The sequence below is a fragment of the Terrapene carolina genome, unplaced genomic scaffold (assembly GCF_002925995.2).
Source record: "Terrapene carolina triunguis isolate 2854851 unplaced genomic scaffold, T_m_triunguis-2.0 Scaffold93, whole genome shotgun sequence".
Classification (NCBI taxonomy): domain Eukaryota; kingdom Metazoa; phylum Chordata; order Testudines; family Emydidae; genus Terrapene; species Terrapene triunguis.
In genome coordinates, this window is record NW_020664444.1 from 19861422 (window position 1) to 19878147 (window position 16726).

General features: G+C 41.8%; 2 protein-coding genes across 2 annotated transcripts in view; both read left to right on the top strand.

The window, feature by feature from the left end:
- The first annotated feature begins 1718 nt into the window (after positions 1-1718).
- On the top strand, positions 1719-3334 carry TNFRSF17 (TNF receptor superfamily member 17). Its single transcript, XM_026650777.1, has 3 exons — positions 1719-1836; positions 2178-2315; positions 3066-3334. The coding sequence occupies exons 1-3, from the start codon at positions 1719-1721 to the stop codon at positions 3332-3334; spliced, it is 525 nt and encodes a 174-aa protein (XP_026506562.1).
- A 2537-nt stretch (positions 3335-5871) lies between these two features.
- SNX29 (sorting nexin 29) overlaps positions 5872-16726 on the top strand; it is a 472333-nt gene continuing 461478 nt past the window's right edge. The window contains exon 1 of the mRNA XM_026650716.2: positions 5872-5952. Within this exon, the coding sequence (XP_026506501.1) occupies positions 5946-5952 (7 nt within the window). The 5' untranslated portion in view covers positions 5872-5945. The remainder of the gene's footprint in view (positions 5953-16726) is intronic.

Genomic DNA, 16726 nt, shown 5'->3' on the forward strand with positions numbered 1-16726 from the left:
AAAAACAGGATAACAATTTGTTAATCACCTGGTCTACAGAATCTGAAAGTCCTTAGGTTATCATAGAGGAGCAAAGGTTAAGACAGAGTTCAGAAATACTAAAGCCAGGGCTCCCTTGAACCAAGCTGCTGTAGAAACCATCTTTGCTTCATTTCTCTGTCTCTCCCATTATCTTATTTCTAGGCCAGAGCCTATGTCTCTGAGTGTTCAGCTCATAACACAGCCACCTGACACTTCTTATCTTAGTTCTCTGGACACAACTGAGCTATATTCACATTTTCAGCTGCCTCTGCAGCTAGATGTTAATTTTCAGTCATTGGGGTTCCATTTGTCTATGTAGGGTCATCCATTCAAATGATTCCTGCCCAGACAATCCAACAGCTAGATGTCTCAAATACCTAGCTGGATCTTTCATGTCCTAGCAAGAAAATGAATTCTTTCCCCCCCGTGTGTAACAGTGCCAAGGTGGTAGGTAGAGAGTCAAAAATAGCTCATAAAAATATTACAGAAAATGTCCACATTTGTCACACTCTCCCCCTGTGGTGGAGGGATCAAGGATAGCAAGGAGGGATCTCGGTCCATGACAATGTCAGGTTTCCATTTCTCCAATAGACACAAAGTCAACCAGTGAAGTCCTAGGCCTCATTTACCTCTGGGAGTTGGCCCTTTTAGCGTTTATCCATGCTGGAGACTAGCTGCAAGTTGCAATGAGCTAAACAGTCATCATAAACTTCCTATTATTACACTTTCAAGTCCTATTCCTTTCAATGCTACTTTGCCTCCATGATACTGCAAAGAAAGTGAAAAAACAAACAAAAAAAACAGCAGACCTTTGGGCCAATGGGAAAAATTCAATCCTGATCCCAAAACAGCAATAGGTCAGATCTGCAGCATCCGAAAACTGCAAGTAAGGAGAGGAAGGGCAGGGCAGCTTGAAAAGCTGAGGAGTTGTTTAAAAAGGTGGCAGGGAAGGGAACTTGAGAAACAATCAGCCCGCCCATCCTCCCAGCCCAGCCAATGGGAAGCGGAGGATCTGAGAGGAGGAGGGGTACAGCACCTGCCTCACCAAGCATACATTCTGTAGGTGTACTGACTTTGCCCCCTTCTCTATCCACTAGACAACACGGCCTCTTTTTGTCCTCTTTTTTCTCCTCTATTCATCAACAATACAGTACGTTGTTTGGTGGTGGCAATGGAACAGAAAAGAATAAAAATTAAACCAATGCTTCATGGAGAAGTTTGCAGTCTAGAATGAGATATAATTGGTATGGATCCATCAGTTTGAGAGAAAGAATACAACAAACTCCTGAAGAAAGGGACTACCTGTTAATGAAAATGCTTGTTTAGGCATCCTCAGACTTTTTCTAGTGTGTAGTGTTTAGCACCTGCTTGAGAAATGTCCTCTATAAATAATCAGTTTCTGTTTCAGACAGAATTTACATTGAAAATTACTTTCATCCAGCTGGATGGTCCTTCTAGAAACTTGAATCTGCAGTTGCTATTCAAATGAGCAGCCAGAGTCCCTTGAGAAGCCTCAGGGTGAAATCCCTATTATTTAATATACTCTTTTAAAGAAGAACCTTGATATTTAGCTGGTGTTGCTGGCCACACTTACCACTGTTTATACAAAGTGAGAAGTGGAAACATTTTTCCTCCTTAGCTTGTCCTTACTCTTTAACTATTTCTGTGGCTTCCTAGTTCACTAATTACTGACCCCGATGGCTCAACATTGCTTCAAAAATGAGTATTTTGACAGCTTGCTGCAATCTTGTATACCCTGTCACCTTCGATGTTCCAGTAAGCCACCTTTTTCATGTCAGAGCTATTGTAATGAGAGTAAGTACCAATTCTGTAACATTATTTGTTTGTGCTGTGCATTTTCACATTTATACTTTGCATTGATTCTAAATATAAACCATGAAAAATGTCACTAAAGTTTACCAGACCAAGTATAAAATCTGTACAAGATTGAAGACCTAAACACAGCATTCTATATATCAACTGAACTATGTTAGGAAAAGTAAATGTTTCAAGCTACCTAGCTGTCACTCACCAGAAAAAGAAATTATTCCTTAGAGATGTGAGAGGCTTATAGATTAGGCCATGTATTTATATATTAATTGCTTGTTGTTTTTAATGTACATAATATGTCTCCTTTATTTTAAAAGGTACTACAGGTCAAGTAAAAGTATCAGATGGAATTCTTTGGATCGGTTTGGGAATAGGAGTGATTTTAACATTCACAGTGTTCATATTAATGGTCTTGTTTAAAATGAGGAACCCAAAACAATCAAAGGAAGAACTGAAAAACACAGGTACAAAATATGATTGTCAATAAATACAATTCTTCGTAAAATATTTTCAGATTGTTGTGAATTTCTGCTATCTTATTTTAATTTATAATTTTTAATATAGCCTACATCACCAGATTCTGATAGTTTTACTCATGTTGGAGAGTACATTATTCCACAAATAGATGAACTAAAGTCAATGGGGCTAACTGTGGCAAAAAGTACTTCCCAACATGGGTAAGGATATCATATTATAGCCAATAGTAGTCAGGAGCCCGCTGGTCTTGGCTACAGAATCACATTTGCTTTTTTATTTCAATATATATTTTTAACTTGCTTATCCTATTTTGCATTGGAAAATTGCTATAAACGCTTAACAGAATTTCTTTATCAAGGCCCAGTCCTTCCTGCCATTGAAGTCAAAAGGAATTTTACCTGGAGGGAGAATAAAAATGGAAGATTAGCCTTGCAGCTTGTAAAGTGTAAATTGACTTGATTCAACTCTGTAGCTTCTCAAAGCCATATATAAAGTATATTTTCCCTGCGGCAGAAAGAATTAAATTAATTTTTGACCTTTTCATATCCATAGATATTTACAGCAAAACATGCTTCTGTTAATTTTATTTATGTATATGATAGTATATATATAATAGATTCCATACATGCCCATCCTAAATTCGGGAGCGGGGGACACGTTCAGTAGATTCTATGACTTGACTTTACTACTGAGATAGCATGACATGTGAACTAAAATATCTTTTCATATCTTCATAGAGTCTGCAGTGGAGCTGAATGTTATACTCAAGGCTGATATTGAGACCAGTGTGAATACAGATATAATTGGAGATTCCCTCCAAAGTGAAGCATCACTGATGTATTCAGTGGAGGAATGCACTTGCGGGGACTGTGGCTTGGTGAAACTCCAAACTGGCTTTGATACTTCATTCCCATTACCAGCGACAGAGGAAGGAGCTACTGTTCTGGTCACCACAAAGACTTCTGAATATTGCAGCTATATTCCAGGTGCTATGATGACTCTGTGATAGGGAAATGGAAGCATTTTTTACTACATAATAATCAATCAGCTCATCCAGTATAAGTATACTCATAAATTTTATTATTTGCTGTCAGTAGAGAAGGATAGTACATGTGGTTTCTTTATAGCTCTTGCATTTAACTTTAATTGGTATTATATTATTTCTAATTTTAGTCTCTCTTGGGAGCTATTTACTGGAACTTATAAGCTATAAGAACCCGTATGTGGGGAAAACTTTTCTGCACTATCATTAAAGACTATATTTACTAGTCAAAAGGTTGGATGTGCATAAATGCCATCAATAAGCAAGCTCAAATATATATTTAATGACTATGTCACACAAATAAATCTTGTACAAAATGTTTTTGTAGTACTGAGAGGTAAAAAAAAAAAGGTATGTAGCATCACTTTTGTACCACTTCAGAGATCCAGGTTCTGAGACTTTGGGGCCCAATGAAAATGGGAATGCTTGCAAAGGAAGTGCTCTAATACTGGATACATTTATGGAATATGCAGTTATACCCAGTTAAGATAGCAGCTGTGAGCTATACTGGAAGAGGAGATGGTATTGCATAGCCTCTAATTGCCAATCTGATTTCTGATAGTAGAGGAAGGCTTTCTTTTATGAATCAAACATTTTCAAAAAATGTAAAATCTCCCTATTTTAGCGTGGGCTCCATAATGATCTATTTGTACTTAGCAGGGATTTACTAGTAGTATCAACTAGCTACATGCTAAAAAATCAACCTAAAATTAGGTATACTTAGGCACCTAAATAAGTGTTTTCATAGCTGCTGAGCACTTGCAGTTCCCATTGAAGTCAATGAAGGCTGTTTGTGCTCAGCAATAATCACCTTTGTACTACTAGAGCACTGTTCATCCAAGGATCTGAGTGAACAAACAATCATGAGTGAATTAAGACAAGAATAACCCACATCTTAAAGGTGGGGAAATTGAGGAACTGAAAGGAAAAAGATCAAGAAACTTGCTGAACATCACACTCTGCACTTCTGACACACAGGCCACATATTTAGGCGTCTAATTTTGGATTTAGATGCGTAACTCTGGCCACACAAGTCTGAAAATTTTGGCCTAGCCATACATCATGAGAATCTAAATAAGATGTACTGTAACTGTTTCTGTTATAACAATTGCATTAATCTTCATTTGTGCTTGGGACCTGTACAAGTCCTTGGATCTATGTGTGGATATAGCCCTTAATCAAAGAAAGTAGATTTTATCCTTATTTGCTTTGCTACCTAGTTTTTCCAATTACTTTTGTAGTTATTCTTGGTGCTGTGTATTTTGAAACATCAACAATTTGGGATTATTTTTGGTTAAATGATACCTGACACCTGTATTTAAAAGTTTAGAATATTTTATTTTTCACTAGTTTAACCCATCTTTTATTTATATATGGTATTTATAATTTCAAATTAGTATTATGAAGATACAGCTTTGCTCTGAAATAATTATCTGTACATGCAAAGAATCAGTGAAGGGGAAGTTGCTTTATGAAGCACATTAGAAAAGAAATACTGCAGAAACTTCCAAATTACCACAGGACTACATCTATTGTGGATGTTCACATTTGGATGATTATGTTTCTAAAAGAGTAGAATGGCTTGGAGTTCAAGTGCTGCTTCATGCTGCTGCTAGATAGGCCTGAACTGTGAATGTAGGTTTCTACTTTAGTTCCATCAGAAGGGGCTGGTCCCAAGAAATGAAGTTCCGAAGAAGTGGGCTGTAGCCCACGAAAGCTTATGCTCTAATAAATTTGTTAGTCTCTAAGGTGCCACAAGTACTCCCGTTCTTTTTGCGGATACAGACTAACACGGCTGCTACTCTGAAAACAGATCAGGCTCTGCAGCACTTCTATGTTCAGGAGTGGAAAAAAGGTTCACAATTGATAATCTGTTTTGTTTTTGGTTCACCTTACCAAAAAAACCAACAACCCGTGATGCAAAGTTTGCATGGATACCCCAGTTCTCCCCAAGTTGAAGTTGCTAGTGCCACAATCTTGACCTGGCCTTTTGCTTTCTGACAGCACCAGCGTTCCTTTTCCTTGACTGCCTCTGATTCTTTAACCCAGGTAATTAGTTAGCAGAGAAAACTGGACCTAAATCTCCCACTGAAGTGGTTATTACTTTGCTTCCAACCAGCCGCTGCTCTGCTGTGCATCCTTCCAAGCAGCCCAGGCCCTCCACCGCCCCCAACGGCTCTGGGCGTGGGGCCTGGGAACGGCCAGAGGCTGAATGGGGCCCTTCCCGCAGTGAGCGGGGCAGAGAAGAGCCTGCGCTCGAGCTAGCCAGAGACCCGCCCACCCGGGGCGATCACAGGACCCCGGCGCGAGAGCGCCCTTCCCCAGGCCGGGCAGCTCTCAGCGCTCCTGCTAGGCGGTTGGGGAAGCGCACGCGGCGAGGAGGGAGGGAATGTCGGAGCTGTCTCGCTCGCGCGCCCTCAGGCTCCTGTATTTACCTTCCGGGGCGGTGGGGCTTCAGTTCCGGGGCGGGGTGTCCGCTCTGTGTGTCCCCGGCCCCGCTTCCCTCTGTGGCGCTGTCTCAGCGGGAGCAGGGGGGCTAGCTGCAGTACCGGGGAGGGACCGGACTCAGGGCATCATGAGCGGTGAGTGCCCGCCCGAGCCGGGGATGGGGGCTCAGCCTGCGTCACAGCCTCCCCCTGTCTCCACACTCTGTGGTGCCGCGGTGCTGCCTGCCTGCCTGCCGGGGGTCATGGCGCGCCCCGTGCCAGCCGGTACTAAGGGCCGGTTTAGGCTGTCGGCTCCCGCTGGGGGCAGGCTGACGTGCTGGGGGGGGTATCCTAGCCCCTGGGCACTAGGGAGGTGGCCCCTCCTACTTCGGAGCCCTGAGTGAGGCGCATCTCCCCTCCTCCCCCTTCATTTTTATTGTGTGAAGCTCAGCCCTCTAGCAACCTGTGAAATCCCAGACCCTGCAGCGCCGAGCCCCTGAGAGCCACACGGACTGTAAACACCTGTAAGGCCAACTGCTTGGCATCAAGTTGCCTAAACTGAGCGAAGTGCAGAAAGTAAACAGAGCATAAATAACGTAATATTCTTACTTGACTTAATACACTGAGGTGTGGTTAGTAACCTGAGCAAAGAAACGTGTTTGCTGATGTGATTTTTTTTTTTAAGTGACAATAGGAAACCTCCATCTGTAACTCTTGAAATACACACACCAGTTCTGGACACGTGTTTTTCCTTCTACCCTAAATTAAACTGCAGGGTATTTAAGGTCAAGTGAGGCAAGATGGTGTTCACTGAATCTTAAGATTGTAATGAGAGAGGAAGAATTGTACAGTTTTCCACAGGCCTCAGTTTTTCTTGAACTGGCCATTTATCTCATAAATATTGGATCTAGGGCAATTCTATCCTTGCAGGGATTAGGGGAGAATCAGCATGGAGGTTAATCTCTGAGGTGGAGGAAAGGGTGAGTATTGGTCACACAAGTTGAAGTACCAGGACGGTAGTAACGGTTAACAATAGTTATCTTCAAAGGGGATTCTTACGTGAGTGATATTTTAAATATTATTTCAAAATGCAGATTGACACATTCTTCATTCAAATAGAGAGATAATTTAGTTATAAAAATTGACTTGAAATAAGGCCTGTCAGAGTTGCTCATAAAACACAAATAGCATGCTGAGGGAAATCATCCCTGACCCTGAGACTGTCCTTTTTTCTGCAGCAGTGAATTGGGAATTAGGTCCTGGGTTCTGTTCTAACTCTACTGCCAAAATGTTTAACCCCTATTGATGAAAGATGCAATTTTAACATTTAAAGTATTAACTGAGGCAGCTAAACCCCATGTGGATTCATGAATTACATTGGCTATGAAATAGAAACTATACAACAGATGAAAGTGAAAGCATCTTAGTAACATTTTCTCTCAGTTTATCTGGCATTTGTATTTATTTTGATAAATAACCTTTCTAATTTTGACTTGAAAGGAGATGAAAAAGATCATAGACCTGCAGGGAAAGTTATTAGTATTTTGTGAAATGCAGGTAACATTCAAACGTTCAAAACACAAAAAATCTTTTCTCAGATGTTCGGCTTCATTTCAAGTTTTGCCACTATATACATATATACTTCAAAACTACCCTCTTAACCTGTAGGGACCTGCATCTGCTTTTTAGGTGCTGCTCCAGTCCTGCAGTTAGCTCAACCTGGATGTAGGATCAGGGCTTAAGTTGTTGTTGGGTGGTAAGTCTTTGCACACTTGAGCAATGGAATTTCCTTTTACAGTTAAAAATAACAGTTGACTTCTCTACGAAAAACTCTGAAAGCTGTTTTATTAGCAGCAGTTTTGTCTATAGTTTGTTTATATACTATATTTCTTGTCACTATTTTTATGAATTACCAAATCTTTGTTTTTAAAGCCTTCATCTGTTTTTTACCAATAGAGAGACATGTATGATGCGGGTAGAATTCTCTCTAAATTGAAATGTTTTTCAGTTATCCAGGACAGGATTATGCATAAAGCAGCGTTATTAAGGATGGTTGGCCAAACGTTTGACCTACCTTTATGAACTTGTAAATCTTGCCAAGATCTATGAGTTTAATTAAACAATAAAGTGAAACATATATTAATATAACTCTTTCTTCTGAAAAAAGTAGGGTTTATGGGAACATAAATTTGGGCGTCACGGAACAGAGCAGCAGGAAAGAGAAAGTATGCATCATATTCACACTTGTCTTTAGGTAGAGAATTAGGCAAACTTAATGTAATCTATTTCAACTACACCTCTACCCCGATATAATGCAGTCCTCGGGAAACAAAAAATCTCACCGCGTTATATCGAACTTGTGTTGGCCCCCCCCCCGTTCCTTGTTCCATGACCGCCCCCTCCAGAGACCCCTGTCCCTAATCACCCCTAGGACCCCACCCCCTACCCAATCCCCCTGTCCCCTGACCGCTCTGACCCCTATCCACGCCCCCTGCCCACTGACAGGCACTCACGGGAAGCGGAGCAACGTGGCCCCAGCCCGCTCCGCTCCGCCACCTCCCAGCCGCGGCGCTCCGCTTCCTGCCGCTGGTGAGTGCGGGGAGGTTGGGGAAAGGACGCCCTCCGCACTCACCGGCAGCGGGAAGCAGAGCGATGCGGCCCCAGCCCGCTCTGCTTCCCTTGCCCCGGCCCCAGCCGTGTCGCTGGGAGGGGGCGGGGGGGGCGGTTTGGGAAAGGTCCTGCACTCACCTGCTGCGGGAAGCGGAGTGCCGCGGCTGGCAGCTGGCGGAGTGGAGTGGGCTGGGGCAGGGCTGCTCTGCTTCCGCCGCTGCCGGTGAGTGCGGGGGGGATCCCTTCCCCCCAAGCCCTGTCCCCCAAGCGACACAGCTGGGGCCGGGGCGAGGGAAGCAGAGCAGGCTGCTCTCGGTCCCCCGCTAATCCCCCGGGCCACTCTGGGACTGCGGGGCCCCCCAAATTGACCCCCCACAGCTCCTGCTTCCTAGACCCTGGAGGGGGGGGGAAGCCCTGACCGCCCCCGAGACCCTCTGCCGCTTATCCAACCCCTCGGTCCCGGCCCAGCCCGGCACCCTTAACATGCTGCTCAGAGCAGCGTGTCAGAGCTTTACCATGTTGTATGCGAACCCGTGTTATATTGGGTCGCGTTATATCAGGGTAGAGGAGTATGTCTCTTTTTGAGGCTGGGACACAATCATTTATTGTCAGACACTGGCATTATAATTTTAGAGTTTATAATATAATAGAAAAATGATTAAGGACAAAGTTTTAACTGATTTGTTTAATGCATGGGAATTTTTCTATCCATCTTTTTTGTTTTAAGATCAAGATTTTGCACTGTTCTTTATATTTAGTCTAAAATCTTAGTCTTAAAACTAAAGATGAATAGGACAATTTGCATGCATTAAACAAGTCAGTTAAAACTTTGTCAATCATTTTTCTATGATATTATGAACTCTAAAAGTATAAATGTTAGTGTGCGAGAACCAGGAATTGCCTCTGACCACTGTTTTTTCAAATTGAAATGCAAATATGGTACAAAAGTTAAAAATTTAATTAGACTGGTAAGTTTATTAGTTTTATTAATCTGTTGCCTTAGTAACATAGATTGAGTATTTTATGGTGTGACTTTTTTGATAATGTCCTTTTAACAGAATGTGGAACTGTAGTCATGTATGAAATACTGCCTGATAGATATTTCCTGTACAATTATATCTACTTCATCAATAGTCATGATCTACTCTTACATGCTAGAATATTTTTTTGTGGGTGAGATGACAACCCCAATTAATATAGACACGAACTGTATTCAGTTGTGGGGCTATTATAGCATTTTGGACTTTCCATGTACAGTATTGAATAGCTAAAACTGTTAGGGACCATCACACAAATAACCAACTCACTACATTTGCTGACTGTAATTACCAAACTTTGCATATTGGAGTCTGCACACTGTGGAATTTCTTAGGTTATTGTGTGACAGAACCCAGTTTTATTAACAGAATGAGAGAGATTTATTCATATGAATTGGAGGCTCTTCAATGTAAGTGATTCATATCAGGGGACATAGCCTAATTTTAGATGTGGAGGTGGTTTGACAAAGGGGGCTTTGGCTAAACAAGGTTCTGGTGTGTGTGTGTATATATATTTTTATATATTTGGACTGCTCAAATGCCAACCCTAAAAATAAATTATATACACCGGACCCCCGCTAGAACGCGGGGTTTTGGATCCATGTGCGGTCCCGCATTAACGCGGGGACCGCATAATCATGGATTCCAATGAAGGTACAGTAATTACATTTGGGATCCATGCGCGGTCCCGCGCTATAACCGAATTTGCACTATAAAGATGCGCGTTCTAGCAAGGGTCTGCTGTGTATATATATACTGTATATATATTTAGGGTTGGCATTTGAGCGGTCCAAAAATAACAGGTCAAATATTTTAAAGCACTAATTTATTAGAATAGTAACACAAAAGTGTAAGATGTTATGGTCTCTAATAGGCTTAGCCTTAGATATTTATGCCTAATTACAAAAAACAAGTTTCAATTCAGAAGAATATGAAACACAATGAAATGAATCTTTAAAAAATGAAAGAAATAATTACTCTTATTACCCTTTTTTAGCAATGGGTTAGCATTTAAACATGAACATTATTCAAGACTGAACCAGTTACAATGAAAAAGTAAAATAAAATTAAATAGAAATAAAACACATAGCAACTCTGAGAGTCCTTTTTAAAGGCACTTATGCTTGATAGGCCAATTCTTCAATCATCTTAATGGCTTGTGCATGTTTTCTGTGTGTTAGGGGAGGAGACTTAATGACTAAATGCTCCTCTTTCTCCCCCACTCTTTTCTGAGTTAATTTCTGTAAATTTGTCTAGTCAGTTTAGATTTAAGCTCTTTGAGGCAGGGATCATATCTTTTAACTTGTTTAATGTGTTTTGTAAACTGCCATGTACAGTGATGGCCAGGTATACAAATAAAGATACAGATATATACATATATTGTTTGTTCTGGAGATTCCAATCGGTCAAGATGCTCAGCTTTCAATTTGTTCACCTTTTTCCAAACAGTTGCCATTAGCATATGTTTGTGACGTTGTGCAGTCTATATGGTTTTATAAAAACTTGATAATAAGTCAATATAATGTAACTGGGATAGTTTTAGAGAAAATACGGTAATAAGTTAATATAATGTACTGGGATATGCTTCGTGCAAAAGGTCTCTTGTAAGGTATCATTACAAAGCTCATAATCTACTGAGTGTGATCATCCTATTTGTAGAAATGTACCACTCTTGTAGCTAAAACTAGAAATATAAAACATAACTCTGAGGGCCTATTGTAATTATGTAAAGTGTGGGCCATTAATGATGGTTTGGAATCTTGATGACTCCCATTAACAAGGACCATTGTCTGCAGATGACTGTGTTTACCTGTGAGTCTTCCTGTATATGTGTGTGCTGGCAAGTGAGTAATGAAGTCTTGCAGTGACATGTGATCATGTCACCTGAACTGGACTCCATCTTTAACCTGGTGCTTTTCCAGTGAGGGGGGGTGGAAACCCAGAGAGACAAAGGGTTCCCGCCTTATGCAAAAGATATATAAAGGGGTGGAACAGAAGAGAGAGGGGGAAGAGCCATCATGGAGAAACCCCTAGCTAACACCTAAGCTGGAACAAGAGCTGTACCAGGGGAAAGAATTGTGCCCAGGCCTGGAAGGTGTCCAGTCTGAGAAAAACTTACTGAAGCATCTTTGAGGGTGAGATTATCTGTATTTAGTTTGATTAGGCATAGATTTGCGCATTTTATTTTATTTTGCTTGTGACTTACTTTGTTCTGTCTGTTACTACTTTGAACTACTTAAATCCTACTGTCTGTATTTAATAAAATCACTTTTTATTTAGTAATTTACTCAGAGTATGTATTAATACCTGGGGGAGCAAACAACTGTGCATATCTCTCTATCTGTGTTATAGAGGGCGAACAATTTATGAGTTTGCCCTGCATAAGCTTTATGCAGGGTAAAACGGATTTATCTGGGTTTAGACCCCATTGGGAGTTGGGCATCTGAGTGCTAAAGACAAGCACACTCCTGTGAGCCGTTTTTGGGTAAACTTGTAGCTTTGGGACAAGTGATTCAGACCCTTGGTCTGTGTTGGAGTCAGACAAGAGTGTCTGACTCAGCAAGACAGGGTGCTGGAGTCCTGAGCTGGCAGGGAAAACAGAAGCAGGGGTAGTCTTGGCACATCGGGTGGCAGCTCCCAAGGGGGTTTCTGTGATCCAACCCGTCACAATGTTAAAGTGAGTGATCAGTACATTTAAGTAGGCTTGCTAACAGATGGCACCATGATGCAGCCTACCTTTTTGATTGTCATCTACATCAGGGCATTCTTGGTGGAATATCTGACAGTATTTGACCCTTGTCAAATAATAGGTGGTCAGTTGTCTGGCTTGGCAAGCCTAATGTTTTTTTTACCATTACAAGACACTGTAGGTGAAATGATACAACAGATTTACTATGCTTCTAATGTAAACTTAGCCTTAATGCCAACAAAGTCTTTAACTTGTCACTTATTCAAGATGATTTTATCTGCTTGGGTAGTGCAATGAAGAAATGTATCTGCCTTTAACTTTCTGAAACTGACTCAAATCCTGACTTGGGTTACAAGAAAACAGGAACCTGAAGAGTCTCATTTTAAGCTCCATTTGTGCACTACAGCCTTCACTGTAATTGTCTTTGCAAAAGAGAGGACGAGGACTCAAATAGTATCAGTATGGTCTGACAGGAATTAGGTGTATTGACAGAGCTAGGTACTAAAGCTTTCTGTAGTATGGCTAATTCAAGGCAGCACCATTGAGTACTAAATTCAAATACAATTTTTAAAAGCTGATCTTTGTTCGTATCTGAATTTAATCTTATTTGCTGCATATGTAGTGATTGGGTGTATTAGGATGAATTAAAGGGACACAATCAGTTTAAAAATCATGCTTCTTCTACAAATAGTTCTTAAGATCACTGTAACTTAGAAGGATTAGATGAAAACTTTTTTTTTTCCACTTGCATAATCAGTCAGTTTCTACTCGTGTGTGTTTGGATCTTTCTCATACAATGCAGACAGGAAAAACATTTTAAAAATAGAAAAGTGTGTCTGTAAAACCACCAAAAATGTGAGGTGACTCAGAGGCAGGTGCAGTACCTGAAACTAATTTTAGCTTATTTTTTGAAACTGATTACTTTTAAATGGAAGGAGTCTCTTCATGCGTTTCTTAGTTTTTGCTTCTTTAAACTCATATTTTCATTGTCATTTTTAGACTTCTGCATGGACTTCCTTTTTTTTTTACATAATAGTCTAAATATAACTTTTCCTCCCCTCAGTGTGACATATTTAATGTAAAAAACCCCCAGTAATATATATTGTGCTGCAAATTTACTGCTATTTGAATTTGCATGGAAGCAGTTCAGCCACCCAGCTTTAGGACTGGGCATCACAATAACTTTAGCTGTGTGTAAATTGTGAAATGGAATGCAGTAGATCCCTCTTAATTGGTACCCCCTTGTGACTGGGTACCTGAATGGGCCACACTGAGGATGCTATATTCAGGACAGACTGCAAGGAATAGGGCAGACAATCCCCCAGACTGGTGGTTTATTCTTTATTAGATTCACCACGCCTGTAACAAAACAACTTCTGTAATACCACATTGGTTACCAAGAAGCCAAATACAGTCCCCTTTAAGTATTCCAGCTCTTGACCTCTATCTAGATAGCCAAGTGTAATATAGTGAATGGTTACTGAAAACCAGGTTTACCATATTTTAGGTCCTCCAGTCCCAAAGGACCGGACACTGATCCCCTGGTCATCATGAGTTTTAGATCTTACCCAATAATCATGCAGATCCTAATCCTTTAGTAACTAAAACTAAAGGTTTTAATGACAAAAGGAAAAAGAAGGAAGAGAGTTGCAGTGTTTAAGAGATCAATATACATACAGATATGTGAAAAGTCCTGAGGTCAGTTTCATAGCAAAGACTGTGAGGCTGGTGATTTGTAAAAAGTCTTTATGGAATCAATTAAAAAAGTTATAGTCCAATAGTTAGTCCAGGTGTAGAGTTTGTTCAAATTCTTCCATTAGAATTCCAGGGTAAACCTGGAGACCTCAGTCTTGTGATTTAGACCTTGCCTGTCAAAATTTAAGCAGACCTGAGATAAAAAGGATCAGGCCCGGGGCTTTTTCTTTAGAGTCTTCTGACAAGCTGATAAGCCTCTTGATAACAATTGCCACAGCAAGACCTTTCCTGGATGAAGAATAGGCAGCGTATATTGTTGCTTTGAAACTGATCTTCTATTTCCTATGCATACACAGAAAAACTGGCTGCATTCATTCATATAAGGCAATTAGCCTTTCAAACTATCAAGGCAGTTCATAATAGCATAGATAATTGAGCTGAAGACAATGTAAATAATATTAGGGTGCTACTATAGACAATAATACCTCAGAACTAACTGATGCCTCCTAAAAATCTTTGAAAAATATTCTGGACCTCTTTATGTCCTCAGATACAGTTGTGAGACTCCATTAGAAGGGAGTAGTAATTATGCATGCATATCTTGTATGCATATTGTTTTCAAGATCAGCTATTCATTCCTGTTGTTGACTCCTCGCTTAAAGTCTTAATCCACCTCTCATCACACTCTTCTCCACATCAGCCAACTGTGATGCTATGAATGGAGAATTAGGACTTCAAGTGAGATAATCAGGGGCTGATATACTAAAAACAACAAAGATACTGTTATGCAAATATCCCTAGTATCCTTTTTTAAAAGAAGAAAAATTTAATATAGGTAAAATTGGCTTTCAGTAGTGTTTTTTTAAGACTTATCAAGGGGTATCATTAGAACTTTAAAGAAGGGGTCTCAAACTCCTGGCCCACAGGCCATCTGCAGCCCACGAGCCTCCCCAATGTGGCCCGTGGGGCTCCAGCAGGTTTGGGGCTGGGTCTCTCCCTTGGTCCTGCCTGCCGCCCCCGGGCCCCAGCAGCGCAGCGCAGCTGAGCAGCATCTGCCTGCTCGCTTCAGTGGCTGCCGGCCCCTTCCTGCGGCCCAGGGGCGGGGCAGGTCGGGGCTGTGCCTCTGCGCACTGTCCCCGCCCCGAGCACCCCTGTGGCCAATGGAAAGCTGTGGGGGTGGTGCCTGGGGGCAGCAGGGCATGGAGGCCCCCCAGCCCGCCCTGCCTTGGAGCCCCAGATAAGCGCTGCACCCCCTGACTCCCTCCCATAGCCTGCACCCCCTTCCCACACATCTCCTCCTGCCCCCAAACTCCCACCCTGAGCCTGCACCCTGTCCCCCCCAGCCCCCAAACTCCCTCCCAGAGCCTGCACCCCTCCCTACCCCCAGCCCCCAAACTCCCTCCCAGAGCCTGCACCCCAAACTCCCTCCCAGAGCCCAACCTATCACCTCTTCTGCACCCAAATTCCCTCCCAGAGCCTGCACCCCAGACCTCCCCCCCCCCAACTCCCTTCCAGAGCCGTAGGCAGGTGGGGGGTGGAGTTTTGGGGGGGAGGGTTCTGGGCGACATGAGTGACATTGGCCCGCTGGGAGGATTTGAGGACTGGCACTGGCCCTAAGGTAAATTGAGTTTGAAACCCCTACTTTAAAGGATCATAACAGTTAACTGAGGCTTGTAATACTATTTTGTGTTTATATATTACAGGGATCGGCAACCTTTGTCATGTGGCCCGCCAGGGTAAGCACCCTGGGGGACCGGGCCGGTTTGTTTACCTGCCACGTCTGCAGGTTCGGCCGATTGCAGCTCCCACTGGCCGCGGTTTGCCGTCCCAGGCCAACGGGGGCTGCAGGAAGCGGTAGCCAGCACATCCCTCGGCCTGGGCTGCTTCCCGCAGCCCCCATTGGACTGGAGCGGCGAACTGCGGCAGTGGGAGCTGCGATCGGCCGAACCTGTGGGCGCGGCAGGTAAACAAACCTGCCCGGCCCGCCAGAGTGCTTACCCTGGCGAGTCACGTGCCAAAGGTTGCCGATCCCTGATATATTACATTTAATATGTTCCTTTAAAGAGAATCAGGGTAAAATATATAGTTCTAAAAATATTACTAGCTACTAAGCTTATAAAAGATGAAAAATGCTTTTTTTTTACTTTACTGTGCTTGGATAATGAAACTAGACTGACTAGTCTTACTTTGTGAATCTCTTGTACTGTGAGTTGCTGATGTTACTAAAGAGTTACATTTTAAAAATTATTCTTACAAGATATACATGTATTCTTTTTCTTACAAAATATACATGTCAAACACAACAATATCATAGTTTTCTGACAAGTGTGAAACGGGAATTTTTTTTAAGTTGTAGTGATCAAACTGTGCTGAAAACTATCCATAGTTTTATAACATTGTTCTTGCTGGAATCATCCAAACTCCTCATCCAAACTCCTCAAGAAAATTATTAGCAACAGCCATGTGCAGCCATGGTTGAGACGAGTACAGTTTCAACTGTAGTGTGGACTCGGCTTTAATTTCATATCCATACATGACTGTATGCTGACTTGCTGGTATCACACCATTCAGTTTTTTAGTAGAGTCTGCACTACAGTGATAAGCTTAATCTGGTATGTTCTACATATTTATGAATTTCTGTTTCCAGTTTGGTATCTAGGTGATCAAAGTTTTTATGTTAATGGATATAATGGTGGCAGAGTGGTATGGATTTGAAAATTAACACATATGTTGTACCTGAAGACAACCTTCCTCCACATAATTAATATTATAAAACTTGTTTCCATTTGAATGAAAGCTGCTCACCTTGTGAAATTCCTACAAACTCTCATTCTGAAATAGCCTGAGACTGCTGACTTTAAGGCCTGGTCTACACTACGAGTTTAGGTCGAATTTAGCA